General features: G+C 34.6%; 1 protein-coding gene and 1 non-coding gene across 2 annotated transcripts; both read right to left on the reverse strand.

The window, feature by feature from the left end:
* LOC117169845 lies at positions 1-815 on the reverse strand. The gene is made up of 2 exons (XM_033356353.1): positions 581-815; positions 1-506 (listed from the first exon to the last, which is right to left on the reverse strand). The coding sequence occupies exons 1-2, from the start codon at positions 813-815 to the stop codon at positions 1-3; spliced, it is 741 nt and encodes a 246-aa protein (XP_033212244.1).
* A 7,061-nt stretch (positions 816-7,876) lies between these two features.
* On the reverse strand, positions 7,877-7,958 carry Trnas-gcu. Its single transcript has one exon. It is a non-coding gene; the product is annotated as a tRNA-Ser (tRNA).
* Positions 7,959-16,857: the final 8,899 nt, after the last annotated feature.

Raw genomic sequence — 16,857 nt, forward strand, 5'->3', positions numbered from 1 at the left:
TCAATTCTTCGAATACGTATGGGTTATTATCGCCCATTTTCGAAAATTTATTCCCGCTGCAGAGAGGAGCTGAATAAGTTCCGTTTTGAGTTGCCTTGCTCCCTCCACAGTGTTTGCCCCAGTAAGTAAATCATCCACGTAGAAATCTCTCATAACGACCTGACTGGCGCTGGGGTAGCCTTGCTTGTTGTCTCCGCCAATTTTACGTAAGTTTCGCGTAGCTAAAAAAGGGGCTAAAGCGGTACCGTAGGTGACTGTGGTGAGTCGAAAATGCTGAATTAGTTCAGAAGCGTCCTTTCTCCACAAAATTCTCTGTAAATCTTGTTGATTTTCAGTAACCTTAATTTGCCGATACATCTGCGCAATATCGACAGACAGTACAATAGGATACTGATGAAATCGCATGGTAATCGAAAAAAGGTCATTTTGCACCACGGGACCGACTCGATGAACTTCATTTAATGAGAGACCGGAAGAAGTTCTTGCAGATCCATCAAAATAACCATCTGTTGTTTATCTTGATAATCCTTCATAAACTCAATGGACTTCTAATTTAACTCAGAAAGTTTCTCCGTCTTACGCTCCATCGCGAATAGCCGTTTTTCTGCCATTTTCAGAGAGTCCCAAAGTTCATTGACCTCGTCCTTATAGGGAAATGTCACGACGAATCGTCCTTCAGAGTCACGCTTAATTGTTGACAGAAAGTGCTGCTCACATTCGTTGCGTGAATCAAGTTCTGGTTGATCCCTTTTAATTGCATAATGCTCGATTTTCCAGAATCTTTGAAAGTTATTATGTAATTGCTGGTTAGTCATACGATTCCGCACAGCCTTTGATATGTATGAGGGGGGTCGAAGTTCCATTGAACTGGCGACAATCCATCCAAGTTTTGTTTTTTTGTAATATTGGTTGATCTTCGCAGAGTTGGATCTGCCCGACACATAAAAGTTTCCAAAACGTACCCCCGCCGATTAATAGATCGATCGGACGCGTTTTAGTGAATCTTGGATCAGCCATTGTGATTCCATTAGGGATGTTAAAGTCGCCTCGATGCAATCGCACGTTCGGCTCTTGTTCGTGTTTAAAAACACCGGAAACCACAGTATCATAAGTTACCATAGGATATTCTAATTTTTGAAAAAATTCACGGGCCATAAAGTTTACTTGAGAACACAAGTCAAGCAAAATGCGGCATTTATGAAGCTTTCCCTTTCGATCCTTTGTCCACATAGTGCAGGGCCTAATATTATATGTTCATTGTCCACACACCTAGAATGAGCAACGAGAGCGGTTTTAATGGGCTGATCACCATTAGATGCTAAAGTTTCATCGATTTCGTTACTCTACCAATTAGTTGTGTTCTCAGGTACACTGGTTTCCAGATGAAGCAAAGTATTGTGCTTTCTCCTGCATTTAGTACACGGTCCCGCATTACATGGACGATTATGATGCCCGGGAAATAAAAAACTATAACAAATTTGCAAGCGCCGAACTTCCTTAATTCGCAATGACACAGGAAGTGCTCGTAGTATCTCAAAATTATAAAGTCCATGAGAGTCGTGGCAGAGCGGACATGTTTTCTTTCTCGTTGCTTGGGAAGTGAGCCTTTCGGACAATTTCGCGTAACCACCTTTCGCAGGTGCCCTTTTATTAATACCGGCATTTGAAAATCCAGGCTAATCGATAGTGACTCTTTGTAAATATTTACAATGGTTTTCGAGAAAATCTAACATTTTTTGTATAATGGACTTTTCTTTAGTTGTGAGCAATAGTATATTGCGTAGCAAGGGGCGAAAGGCGACAATTGCACGAGTGTGAAGTTAGCTGCTCAAGCGAAGCGAGGGCAGATATCACGCGAGCGAAATTGTCACCTTTTGCCCCGACTTGCACATACACTTTTTCATAAAAAATGTATCGAAAATTTGACTTGAGATGCTGAAACTCCTTTGCGTCTTATTAAAGTTGTTATTTGTAAATACGTAGACAGTGACAGATATAGGTTGGAATGACACAATCCTCGAAACGAGGTTCGACAACAGGGAGAAAGGTTGCAGACAACTGCAGATGAAGCAGAATATATATACTTTCGATACCGGTTACGGCGTAAGGTTACTTTCGTAGTCGCCTGTTTCTACTTTCTAGTCTAGGGTTGGAAACACAACTTTCGACCCGCTACGGGGGCATCGAAAGTCAAATTTTCGATACATATGTTATGAAAATGTTTTTCCCACTCTCCTTTTGTGGCAAAATTGAGTTTGGTCGTTAGCAGATACATGATAATTGTATCAGACTGCTCTGTATTTTCCCCTAACGATTTTAATGCTAATAAATGGTTGTTAAAATTATCAATAAGTTATCTCAGGGATAGATATGAGAAGTTTTCTATACTCGGTAGCTCAAATAGTGCCTTAGTGTGAAAGTGAATGAGTGATCCGGAATCCTCATATTGAACCGTGAGGCTTTTCCATGCTGAATCATAGTTAGCCTCCGAGATTCCGAGAGAATGAATAACGCGTGTCGTATCTCCTGTCAGAACTGCACTCAAATAATTAAAATTTTCGAAATTCGTGCGCGATCATGTATCATTGATTTAAACGCATCGCGAAGTTTGACCCAGTCATTGAACGAGCCATCAATTACTGGTATTGTAAGTTTTGGCAGAGTAGGTGCAAGAGCGTTCGCTGACAAAAGTTGAGAGAGATCGAAACGAGGTATTACAGAGGACTGATATTGTGCTGATGAGTTTTCCATGCCAGAAATGGAAAAGTGTCTACCATCTGGTAACGGGGTTTTTCGATTTTCCTCAAGAATGGCTCTTGCTTCCGAAAGAGCAGTAAAATAATCGGTTTAGAAATCGTCACGCTGTTTTGATTGTTCTTCTAATATTTGTTCATTTTCACCAAGTAAAATCTCAATCTGAGTTTGCACTAAATCAAATTACTAAAAGAGAGAATAAAACTTTTCTAATTTTTCTGCTAACGCGGTTATGCCCTGAGACTTATTTTTAATTTTCTCAAAGAAGTTCTTGAATTTTGGATTTAATGTTCTTGAACTTTGGATTTAATCGGTGTTCGCGAATCTTTTAGAGCATCTAGGTCTGGATTAGTCATTTTTACGGTCAATAACGCAAGTCGAAATACCAGGGGAAATTAAGAGACAATAGGAAAGAGATATTTGAAGACTCCCCGATTGAAAAAAATGTCGTTCAGCTACTCCATAGTCTTCTTGCCCTTGAAGTCGATATCTGGTACAGGGAATTTCCTTGTACAAGTCCCTTTGGACAGCAATTATGTGCATTCACCAGTTGTTGAGTTCTGTAGAATAATGATGTCCCTTGGAACCACTAGGTTCTGTAAAAGGGTTAGAGTAATGTCGAACTACTCACAAATATTTTAGGAAAACAGTTCAAAGTTCAAAAGCAACGTTGAAGTCACTTTTATATAAACAAATACAAAAACGGTGGATTATTATGAGAAATCTTGTAGAGTTAGAGTCGGCTCACTACATTCTCATTTTTCACACAAAATTCAAAGCCACGAGTTAAAGTCACAAATTCACAGTTCAAGTTGATGTCACAAATGCACAGTTTAAACGTTGAAGCCACAATTCAAAATTGATTGTCAGAAATTCACAGTTCAAATTGACGAAGGACTAATGGTTGCACGCATAAAAAAACTAATACATGCATGTGTTGAAGTGCATTGGGATAGTTATAAAAAAATGATTGTTCATTATTAAATCTTGGTTTATTTAAAAACATTTGGATATTACACAGGTATGTGACTAGGAATATGTGAATTGAATAATCGCGATATAATTATAAAAATATTCTAGGTGGCAAAGCCGAATTGCTAAATGTGTACCGTCTTGCACCTCTGACGCGACTGACCCCGAGTCCCTAGGGAGCAAGTCTCGAGCCGTGCATTTGGGCCTTTTCCGACGTTGCCAAGAAAGGAGATTTGCTGGAAAACGTACAATTATCAAAATTTTGGCAACATCGCATTTTGACTACGCGAGGTTATCCGCCAGATGACTCTTTCCTGTTAAATCCAGACTTGAGCCAAGCGCTTTGGAATGATAAGAAAATTATGAGAGCCAATTTACCTTTTTCAGAAAAAGGTGCCTCGAGGTCTGCATCCTGGATTAAAAGAAAAACGACGTACAATTTTTTTGACCAGTCGAGGGACTTCGGCGTCAAAAATTAAAAAGTGAAATTCTTTGACATTCTTTAGATTCTGATCAGTATTTTAGGAACCTGAACAATAGCCATTTCTTCCATTTGACGTTCCCGGTGCTCGTCCATAACAGAAAAATGGTTGAAATTGCTTTAGTTGCATAGGGTTACTTTAGTTAAGAAAATTCCAATATTAGACACTTTACAACAAAAATTTTATAAACAAATTATTTTTTGAACAAATGTTTTCTACGATTTTCCATAAATATACGTTTTTTCAAGTAATATTGAAAGAGATTTGAATGAAAACAATATTATATAAAAAAAATGCTCTTATGATTATAATTCCTTATATTATAAACAAAGTTAATATACAAATGCAGTAATCAGGCATTTTTAACAGAAATATTTTTTGTTTTCGATGTAGATTTTTTAAACAAATTTAATAAACAAATGCATTATTCGGGCACTTATCGTCAGAAAAATTCGGGTTTTTCAATGCCAGTCTTTTCAGTTGGAAACTTCATGACAATTTTAGCAACATTCATAATAGGTTGATAAATTTTATGATTTCTTCAAACAAATTTAATCAACAAATGCATTAATCAGGTATTTGTCTACAGAAAGTCTCGCTTTTTTCTGTGTGAACTTTTTAAATTAGAAAGTTCATGATAACTTCAGCAAAATTCATAATTTTTTGATCAATTTTATGATTTTTTAAAACAAATTTTATAAACAAATGCATTATTGGGGCATCTATCGACGGAACAATTGTTTTTTTTTCGATGTGGCTCTTTTTAATGGGGAACTTCATAATGATGTCAACATAATTTATAATTAGTTGATCAATTTTATATTATGTTAAAAACAAATTCAATAAACAAATTCATTATTCGCAGCCATCTGTCGATGAACACAGTTTTGTTTTCGATATCCTAATTAAAAAAGTTGCTATAGAAAAAAGAAACGAATTTTTCTGTAGACAAATGCCTGATTAATGCATTTGTTGATTAAATTTGTTTCAGAAAATCATAAAATTTATCAACATATTATGAATGTTGCTGGAATTCTAATAAACTGAAAAGACTGGTATTGAAAATCCCGAGTTTTTCTGCCGAACAAATGCTCGAATAATGTATTTATTTATTAATTTTTTTTTGAAAAATCATATGATTAATCAAAAAATTATAAATTTTGCTCAACTTATTATAAAGTTCCTAATTTATAAAAATGTACATCGAAAAAATACAATATTGGAACATTTTTAGCTAATATTACTCCATGAAACTTAGGCGATTTCAACACTTTTCCTGTTATTGACGAGTACCGGGAACGTCTAATAGATAAAACAGCCATTTTTTCGTCATATTTGTTTATTTATAAAAAATTGAAAACCTAATTGAAAAATCAGGCTTGACAACTCTCTTAGAAATCTTAACAGCCTTTTTTCAAATTTTTGTGTTCAAATCACTTAATATTTTTGGGCTGTACGTTATTTTGAACAAAAAATGTTATTTTTGTCCAACTGTGTCTCAGCAAAAAATACTAACCAGCTATGACTCTTGGTTGAAACTAATCGCCCCCCCCCCCCAACCCTCATTAATCGAAGTTTCGTGGGTCACTGAGCTAGGGATTTAATTTGGAATTTAAAAAAGGTAGGGCTGATGTGTTGACCGTATGTAATACGTTTAAATTGTAAAATTAAATTGGAAATGAGCAAATTCAGTTTTTGAAAAACTGGCAGAAGTTGCAATAAAATGTTCAATAACCAATTTTTTTTAAAGAATGCACATTTTTTAAAGAGACAATGAAACTACGTCTGTTTTAATATCAGTGCATGTTATGAATTGTAATAATATACATTTATGGAAATAATATACAAGTTGAGATACAAATTCGAGTGCGAAGCACGAGATACGTGATGAGAATGTATCCGTTAAAGCCGAAGGAGCTTTAACAAAAAAACTCACTATCACCAAATTACTGTTGTCGATTATTTCGACCTTTAGTTGAAAAAATATGTGCACATGTGTAAGGAATATACAAAGCGCGAGAACCAACTTACGCGCCTTAGGCGCGCTCAAACCTGTGAGCCGCACGTTACGAGAATGTCTCCGCGAAGTGGGCGGATTTTTTGTCTTCTACGGTGTATTTGTTTTAATAATCAATTGTTTCTTTGTTAAAATAAAATAATGTTTTAAGAATGTTGCACGAGATATTAATAGGTATTAATAAAATAAAATAAAAAATTTAATTTAAATAGTTTTTATAATTTTACAACTCAGATATTAACCAAAGAATAAAACTTTTAAATTGTAAAACTGCGTACCTATAAAACATTATGCACTTTTCACATATTGAATCAAACTCACTGATGAGGACCACGAAATTGACATACAATACATTATAATATACTATAATGATGGCAAATGTGGCATGAATACAGTTTGTTTTAAAAATAAAGGCAGGGTCAATGTTTACGGAGAAAATCAGGTTATTTGTACCGAAATTTCGGTGCAAATAGTCAAATAATCCCTTTCCCAGGTCCCGCTATTCGTAATGACAAAATGCAGCTACACTTACCGAAATTTCGGTATACGTAACCACGGCCAAAAGCAAAACAATGAACTTTGTTCAAGATAGAGATTTTTACAAATTAATAAACAAAACGCTTTTCTGAATATATTCATTGTATATATTTTTTAACAAATTTAAATTTAAATCTTTTGAGATTGTCAGTGATATTTTTGTTGTGTTAGAACTTATTTCTGCAGAGTTCATTTTGGGTTTAACAAATTTCATTTCTTCTTTGTATACAATTTTGTATATAGAATTTTGTTGAGAATGTATTTAGAGATTGCCAAACATTAATTTATAAATATCTGTAGAGATTTTTGGTGAAGACTTGAAATTAATGTAAACACACGTATAGCGTTTTTGCCTGGTTAAACTAATCTTGTAGATAATCTGAAGTCGTAAAACTCGGCACCCGGTTAGGAATTCAAATTTTTAAATCTGAATAAACTCTATATCATAATATTCTGTTCAAGGAATGTTTCTATATCATAATTTCAAAATTCATATATTTTAAAAATCCTACCCAGTTAAACGTTGTTCCATAAAACTGTATATAAAGGTGAAAATAAAGTGGTTCCGTCAAAAATGATTTCTACATGATTAAATTTGGTACAAACACTGCACAAATAAACTCCATTATACGAGGATACAAAACAATTCAAACAATTAAAAAAGCCATTTTTATGTAAAGTTTTAAAATTATAACGATACAAAATCATTTAATGATAAATCTTATTACTTTAATTAATTGCAGCCTAAAGAAATTATTTTTTAAATCTTTAGAATTATAAAAAAATAGATTTGAAGATTGCGTAGAGTTTAAGATATTAATTTATTAAATAATTTGGTGTCTAGTTTATTTGTATAGAATTGAAACCGCATCCGTTCTTTTCGCCTCTTTTAAGATAGAACACGTAAAGAACATTCGACAAAAAGTACGTGCTAGCACATAAAATAAATTTCAAACTTTTACGTAATCGTGAATGCAAAATTGTATACATCATCCTGAATCACAATCATTTTAAATTGATTCAGCTTAATTTGCGGCATGGGTCATCTATGGATAAGACTTTTCAAATGACTCGCGTCAAGGTGCTTTTTTTCTTCTCGAGAGCAAAAAACGATCGACGAGGATGGGATTCGAACCCACGCGTGCAGAGCACATTGGATTAGCAGTCCAACGCCTTAACCACTCGGCCACCTCGTCAGATGCGGTGCGTGAAGTATCTGCGGGTTCATCTATGGTAGGCGCGTTTGAGAAAGAATTACAGATCTATCTGTTCCATCGAACTATCAGTCCAACTGACTGTGAAAGTTTACTGTACGGATGGCTGTTGATTTTAGTGCAACTTGGTCTAAATTAAAAGATTTGCACGCTTTGAATTTAGATGGGCTCGCACTTCCAATCGAATGAACAGCGATAGAATCCAGTCCCATTCAGTGGCGTAACGGGCGTAAATACTAAAAGAGAAATCCCGCATAACGGGGTTTCTTGGACGCTTTTTTTAACGATTTTTGGAACCACCCTTCCCCTTGTAATGCTACTGCAATAATAGACAATTTGAATTAAAACTCACTAGAACTTAAACATCAGGCCGGTGTCGTAATGTTTTGCAATGTGACGCAGTTACAACTAGGCCATTCGGGTTCTGTGCTTTATCACTGTACTACACTCAAATAATGCCTGGTTAAATCAACCAGTATTCTGGTTAAATATATCCTCACTATTTTTTCTGGTTAGAGTAACCAGAATTCTTCTTAAATTAACCAGATTTTCTGGTTTATTTAACCAGAATTAACCAGATTAATTTAACCAGAATTCTGGTTACTCTAACCAGAAAAAATAGTAAGGGCATATTTAACCAGAATTTTGGTTGATTTAACCACATTTTTTTAATGTACCATTTTGCCATGTATGAGTGATCACGGCCATCCCCCGCGGCTCCCCTCATCAGCACCACTCCTGCGGCGTAATTGTTGGAACGCCCGAATCGAAATTGCTACCATTGAAAGGCGGGTTATATGCTGTACTTTTTACACTCTCACCATTTATAATTGAGAAAGTATTAGAATTTTCAGAAATTTCACACCTCAGTTTTTCAATGGATCTTCACTGTATTTGGATGAAAATTAATGTACTTTGGCGATAATTCGTCTTCTCTTATAAAAAATCAATATTTTCCGCCAAACGTGTCACTGCTTCGTAGAAAATTAATCTATTTTAGTTCAGGATTCAAGTATTTTGCTGAAAAGTTGTTTTGTTGGTAAAATTCAACTGTTGTTTATTTAAAATTAGATTTTTATTATGAAATATCAACTATTACATGTTTCGTTGAAAATTCAGCTTTTTGGTTAAAGGCTGAACTACTTTCTTAATAGTTAATTTTATTGGTTGAAGATTCATAATTTTAATTGCAAATTCGTATTTTTAGATTAAAAAGTCATTTTTACATTTTCGTCAGAGAAGGTATTAGATTTATGTAAAATGTGCCCCTCCCCCCTCGTTTTTGTAAAATATCCACGTTTTGAGACCTTCTGAAACTGAAGAACTAGTTTTCGCAAATGTGTAAGTTTGCATGCGTGTGTCAAAAAGAGAATTTTCATAATTTTTGATACCACATTTTTCAATACTTAAAAGTTCTATGTACGGCTACTCGTAATTCTAAAAAAGACGAACAGTTTATCATAAAGACTTTCTTCTATAAAAAGAATGACCAGAGTGATTGAATTTACAAAATTCAAAAAGACAAACGAAAATAAAAATTTAAAACCAAAAGGCGCACAATAGGAAAAAAGTCCAGAAAAGAAAAACGTTACCTTTGGAACACCCTTCAATATTATCAAAACTTTTTTAACTTTTTTGGAAAATCGAAACTTCAAATTTAGATGAAACGGGCTGTTTTTGTTTTAATCGTCAAAAAACAGAATTAAAAATAAAAAATACATTTTTATAATGATACTAGGTACGAACAAAACTAAAAGTCGAAAGTTGTCCACACAAAAAAGATCTAAAAATTGGTTAATAATCATTTTTGGATAGGAAAATTTTTTTTTTTAATCGGAAAAAATAAGATTAAAGAGAAAAAAATTTAACTTTTGAAAAAATTACACAAGATACGAAAAAAAGTAATTATAAAAAATTTGTTTAATTAAAAAAGAGATTTTTAATGGTCAAAAACAGAATTAAAAATAAAAAATATTTTGGATAAGACGAATATGTTTTCTTTTAATCGTAAAAAACAAGAGTGAGGCCATTGAGACCATTTACCCGTATGTAATAATTTGTTCAATTGTCGCACATATTATTTCAGCCAATGAGCGAAGAAGATGACAAATATTTTTCAAGGTGAAGTAAAGAAATAGTGCCTTTAGAGAATAGCCGTGAAAAAATAGTGTATTTGGTTTAGTTTTTTTTTTTTAAATAATAGCAGAATATTTTATCTACGTGCCAAAGTTGGGATCGTTGTGCAAAGGCACCAGACAAAAAGCGACACGAATATAATTAAAGAATGTAATATTTCAGAATATTTGTGAATATTCCGGGATATCTAGGAATAAGTAGGAGTATTTAGGAATATAAACAATATTTGGAAATGTAAAGAATATCAAGAATATTTGGGAATATTGAAAGAATATATGGGAATATTTGGTGCATGTAACAGTCATGTCGGAGTGGACCACCCCTCGTCGAAAGTACTATTTAGAAGATGGAAAATTCCCATTTTGAACCAAACGGCGTGAGATACGGAAAAAATTTCAACAAGAAATTGCAGCTTTCCAAAAGCCTTACAAAATGAATTCGAAATATTTCTTGACAGGAATTGTAATTTTGGTTTTATTCATCGAAGACGCTCTGAAGAATGTCAAAACTTGAAATTTTTAGCCAATAAACAACACAAAACACGGGGAAAATGTTACGGAAAAAATGTCAGCATTTAAAAATTCCTGCATTATTTCGTTGTACGAGTACGAAATTTACCAGAACTCCTGGTTTTTAATTTATTTACCGCAATTGATATGAAAGCGTCGAAAATTCCAATATCACATCCAAAAAAGGAAAATAAGTAGACTTGTAGAGGAGCTTTCACATATGAAGTCACGCTGTATTTCAATATTCCCCCCCCCCCCTCCTCGTACCCCTTGTCAAGCTCTGTCATGAATTTACGAGACCCCCACCTATTTTCATTGTTGACCTATTTTCGGAATCTTCTCAAATATGGGAATCAAACGTAACATGAACATAATGGAAAATACAAATCTGATTATAAACATTTTTTTGTTCTTCTCAAAGAATAGATCAAACAGTTATGACATATATGGACTTAATAGTTTTAAGTTTGCGAATTAAAAGCAAGAAAAGCCTCCGTGACTTCACGCGTAGAATGACTCCCCCCCCCATATATCACGTGTTGTCACGCTTGACTAGAACCCCCCTGCCCCTTGGTGCGTGATATCATAAGTTAACGCTCCCCACATGTCACGATGAGAATGTGTACCTCAAAGCCTACAGAGCTTTGTACAACTAAATCTTGAACTATACTTTATTACGTAGAAAAATCACAATATGAAGACGCATATAAATATTAGGATCTAAAATAAATCTTTTTTATAAAGTTTAATTCAAGCGTTCCAAGTGCAAAGAATAAATATTCAAGCGCGAGGCGCTCGGTAACCTATCATCGACAATGAAACGTGAGATCCAACCCAGCGTGCACTGGGAGTGTGCCTGCGCAACGGACTGATTTTTTATTTTCAAAAGAAACCTCCTAAAAAATGTTTGCGGGGGGCGATCACGATTCTCGTTACGCCACTGGTTTAATTTTGCGTAATAGTTTACAGTTTGCCGCAATACACCAAATGTGCCTTTGTTAAGTTTTGGTTTAGGCGAACTGGCGAAACGACCTCGACTGGCACAACACGAGAATGACCGAATCGTGCTTGTCTGTGATTTTTTCGTCTCGCGTCAGTGATTACGAATAATCAAAGCTACCAAGTCAGCTGATAAAACTTATTTAAAATGTATGTGAGTTCACTGGTTGTGATTACTGAGTGAAGCAATCCTATGTATCTATCTGTATATTGCTATATTATCTAGTATATTTTCAGGAAGAAGATAGGTGTAAAATCCGCCCGGTTCCAACTGGGAAAATCAATTCATTGAGCTCTTTGTCTCAGCCCATGTAGAAATTGTTACTGTATCACACAACATTTGAATATTGAATATTTTAACTATACTGTAACAATTATTTTTTTACTGTATTTCACATACACAGTACAAATTTATGTGCAGAATTCCTGAAAATAAAACCAGGAATCCAACGACCAAATTTGGACAACCAGAATAAAATGTACCTATTGAAATTTGAAAAAAAATAAAAATTTTCCTAAAACAGAAAAGAAAAAAATTGCTTTTTAGTTTGGACAAAAATAAAAAAGAGGACAGAAAAATGAGAAGGCAACCAATCAAATCCCCTTTTTTATTTTTTTTTATTCTTTCGTATTTTTATATTTATTATTATCAATTTTAAACTCTCACTAATAAATTTACTGATCAACGATGTTTCGAATCATGTTAATTTTTTTAAGTCAAAAATTTCCAGAATCAGAAGTGATTTTGAAGCATGTTTACAACAAGATGAAATTATTGATCTTTTGAAATAACGGATTTGTTTAAATCAAAAATTTTTAAATAATGATAAAAGACATGAGAACATACTTTCTATTTTGAGTGATCAGCAATCTAATATTTAAGAACAAAATTTAAATTTGCACAGAATCTTTGAAGAAGGAGATAGGGTTCCTTGGTTTGTGAATTTCATAGATGCTAGTAGTCTCGCATGCGCCTATTTACTTTTTTATGAACAAGAATAAATCAATGCCTATCTTTTCTATGTTATTTCTATTCAATAAATGTTACAAAATATTAATCTAAAATAATTAGAAGACACCGGGGGAAGAGTTTTGTTCCTGTACCTGTAATTAATCTTGTATAATAGAATTCAAAGAAATTTCGTCTTTTGGTTAGAAAATTAAATAGAACTATTTTATTTCAAAATAGTTTTTTTGGTAAAAAATTAATTTACACCTGACATTAATGAATCAATCGTGTAAAAAACTACAAAATTTTGCCGACGTCTCGTGAACATTGCAGTTCACTTTTTCAGGGCTGGTCGAACCTGATTAGCCAATCAAGTCTTAGAATTTTTTAAATCCGGGAGGATGAAAAGCCAAATCAGATTGGTATTATATCCATTGTCCCTATTGATGTTATTAGGGTGTTTTAAGATTTCGATTGCTTCTCTATGTTTTCTGGGAAAGATGCTGTATGTTTTTGCCATGACTGTTGTTCTGTCAAATAAAATTCTATGTCCTGTTTCGATACGATGTTCAGCTAGTGCTGATTGCGTGAAATGTTTAAGCCTGACCTTACTTTCATGTTCCTTCATACGTTGGCTCACAGCTCTCCCGGTTTCTCCAATATAGACTTTGCCACAAGAACAAGGGATTTTATATATTCCTAGATCACTTAGGGGTGCTTTTTTGTCTTTTGGGTTATTTAGTAGTTGTCCTATTTTCGCAGGTGGTTTAAATATGGTTCGGATGTTGTGTTTGTTATGAATTCTTCCTATTTGTTCTGTCACACCTTGGATGTAGGATAGGGTCGTGGTAATTTCTCTCTCTCTCTTTCTTTCGTAGATTGTGTTGACTTGTTTTTTTAGTGTCTTTTGTTATTGCTTTATCAATTTGTTTGTTTTTGTAATCGTTATGTATTAGGATTAGTTTAACGTTTTGTAATTTCTTTTGTAAGTTATCATTGTCTGTTATGGAGACAGCTCTATATAGAAGGGAGTTGATGACCGATTGTTTTTGAGATGGGTGATGGTGGGAGGAGGCATGTAGGTATCTGTTTATATGCGTGGATTTTCTGCAAACTTCATGTTCTAATGTGTTATCAAATTTTTTGTAAACTAATACGTTGAAGAAAGAACATTTTCCGTTTTGTTCTATTTCCATGGTGAACTGGATATTAGGATGTAATTGATTGATAAAATCGAAAAACTTATTTAGTTCATCTCGTCCATGTCGCCAGATGACAAAAGTTTCATCAACGTAACGGAACCAAAATTCCGGCTTAAGCTTGGCTTAGTTGAAGATTTTAGTTTCTAGATGTTCCATAAAGACATTACCTATTACAGGTGAAATTGGGGATCCCATTGCTGCCCCTGAGGTTTGTTCGTAGAATTGATTACACAGGCACACAAAAAAAGTGGTCTGTCCGGTAGACTACACTACCATATGTATATGTTTTTGGGGTCGCTGATTTCGAATCCGGGGTCCAAATAACCCAATCAGGTCATAGTTTCCCAAAAAATGCAAAAAGAGACGTAAAAACGACGAAAACAGCGTTTTTCGTGTATATTTTGTATAAAAACAAAAGATTTTCATGTCCGGTCGACTTTACAATCATATCTATATGTCTTTTGGGTCGCTGATTTCGAATCCGGGGTTCAAATAACCCAATCAGGTCATAGTTTCCCAAAAAATGCAAAAAGAGACGTAAAAACGACGAAAACATCGTTTTTCGTGTATATTTTGTATAAAAACAAAAGATTTTCATGTCCGGTCGACTTTACAATCATATCTATATGTCTTTTGGGTCGCTGATTTCGAATCCGGGGTTCAAATAACCCAATCAGGTCATAGTTTCCCAAAAGATGCAAAAAGAGACGTAAAAATTGCGAAAACAGCATTTTTTCTTGTATATTTTGTATAAAATTAAAAGAGTTTCATGTCCGGCCGACTTTACAACCATATCTTTATATCTTTTGGGTCGCTCAATCTGAATCTGGGGTTCCAATGGTTCCATCTGGGTGTTCCATGAGCATGATTCCCCTTGTCTGAAATTGTAGGATCTAAGAAAAATAAAACACTTTTTTTGGAACAAGTTTTATTTACTTTCAGCATTACCCAGGAACAACGGCGTGGACGTAGTAAATTCTGTTCCCTTTGGAGTGCTGGATTAGCGTGAGTCCCCTTGCCTCTCACGTTATGGTGCTATGTTAGCATGAGCCCTTTCGTCTTTCTAGATAGGGGTGCTGAATTAGCGTGAGTTCCCCTTGCCTCTCACGTTGGGGTGCTAGATTAGCGTGAGTCCCCTCGCCTCTCACGATGTTATTCGACAATATCGGACTCTTTTTTTTCAAAAGATCTACGGAGTGGGTGTCGCTTCCGTTTAGTTCCCTTCGAAACTTGATCTCATTTTATTGACCAACAGTAGTCAGCCATCATATTAACATCCCAATGACCCTGATGTCTACGCTCTATCTCTTTGATGTCTTGGTGAAAACGTTCGCCTTGTTCTTCATTAAAATCTCCTAGATTCTTTGGAAACTCGTCAATGTGAGAATCAAGAAAATGGAGCTTCAAGTTCATTAGACAACCCAATTCACAAAAATTTGAAACCATATCAGAAACAATTTTTTTGTAATCTGCACTTTTGTGATTGCCTAAAAAATTTTCAACAACCATCTTAAAACTGAGCCAGTCAGCCTTTTCAGCGTCTGTCATTTTTTTTAATGAATTCCGGATCCCGCAACATTTTTCGTATTTGTCCCATAAACACAAGTAACAGGGTGTTTTTGTAAACCCTGATTGCTGTCCTAATAAAATCCCAAGAACTTTCAGATCTCCACACAACTTCCATTCATGCGTTGAGTAGTTAATTTTTTCCAGAAAAAGTTTAAGAGTACTATAGTCTTCTTTCAATTCCGTAGAATGTGCAACTAGAATTGGAGCATAAACATTAGTATTGTGCAGTAATACTGCTTTCAGGCTGTGCATGGAAGCGTCAATAAATAGTCTCCAATCTTCTGGTTTATAAATACCGGGTTTCATTTTTTCCATCAAACCATCAATATTATCACAGTACACTAATTTTCCCTTTTCATTAACTTCAGATTTAAATTATTGTCTAAAACCTTTTTCTCTATTCCTACAAAAACTAATTTTTATTTTTTCAACAAACAAATTTTTTTTCTTGAAAATGGAAGCTAAATATTCCATACCATCTTTAGCAAATCCTAGATCTCGTGCACAGTCATTAAATTCTGCCCACGTAAATAACTCTGGAGCACCACGGTTTTCACTATGTGGAAGGTACTGTTCTTCATCTTCATCGTTGTATTCATCTTCATCATATTCAATACCCTCTTCGTCATAATCATCATATTTATCATTTTTCAGAATACTTTCGTCACTGTTACGATCAATTTCGTCATCGTTTTCAACCGTATGAGTCGTCTCTCTGCTCACTGACAATTTCCTGAAGGTTTTTGAAGTATCGTTATCTTTCACTGGTTTTGTGACGCTAGATACATCAGCATATTTGACACTACCTTTATTTTTTCTATTTATTCCATTAAGATTGGTCATACAGAAGTAGCAGTCTTCCTCTCGCAAAGGTTGCCTCCATATCATTGGTTTTCTAATTTCGAGTGTTTTCTTATTGCCTTCATTACTTTTGTGACGAGTAAGTGACTGAAAACATGCACCACAAACTTTATGAGGAACCCAGTTTTCAGTTTGGTTTTGGACTTTTATACCAAAATAGTCTTCATACATTGATATAAGGTCATCACTGAATGATCTACGATCTACTGGCACATCCTATTTGCCACATATATAGCAAAATGCATCTGAATTTTTTTGGCAATGATGTACTTCAAAAGTAGTTAACTGGTTGGAATTAGTGAGCTGTTTACGTGCCATAACTGTTTGGATCGTTGGATCACTGTTATAGTTACCGGATATGAATTGCCACACGAATATAAATCGCGCTCGATTTTATTTCTCGTTGTTTGATCTAAAAGCGATGAGCTGAAGACTTGAGCGAGCAAAGGAGCGTGGCCTAACGCGTGAAACTTCGACACCTTCCCTCTTAAGTCGAAGCTTCTGAGAAAACAGTTCTCGTACGAAAGCGTGACATTGTATCTCTATTCCTTGCTGTCTTTTCACGGCAAAAGCTAGTTATTAGATCGAGGAGCCGTTTCGTGAATTAATCTCTACCGATTTCTCTCAGTGTGGTTTGGAATTCATGGGTATTGATG

The sequence above is a fragment of the Belonocnema kinseyi genome, chromosome 3 (assembly GCF_010883055.1).
Source record: "Belonocnema kinseyi isolate 2016_QV_RU_SX_M_011 chromosome 3, B_treatae_v1, whole genome shotgun sequence".
Classification (NCBI taxonomy): Eukaryota; Metazoa; Arthropoda; class Insecta; order Hymenoptera; family Cynipidae; genus Belonocnema; species Belonocnema kinseyi.

Coding starts and splice junctions, on each gene's coding strand:
- LOC117169845 (XM_033356353.1), bottom strand. CDS start 815: ATGACTAACCAGCAATTACATAATAACTTTCAAAGATTCTGGAAAATC. Junction 507..580: donor ACGGCTATTCGCGATGGAGC/GTAAGACGGAGA, acceptor GATAAACAACAG/ATGGTTATTTTGATGGATCT.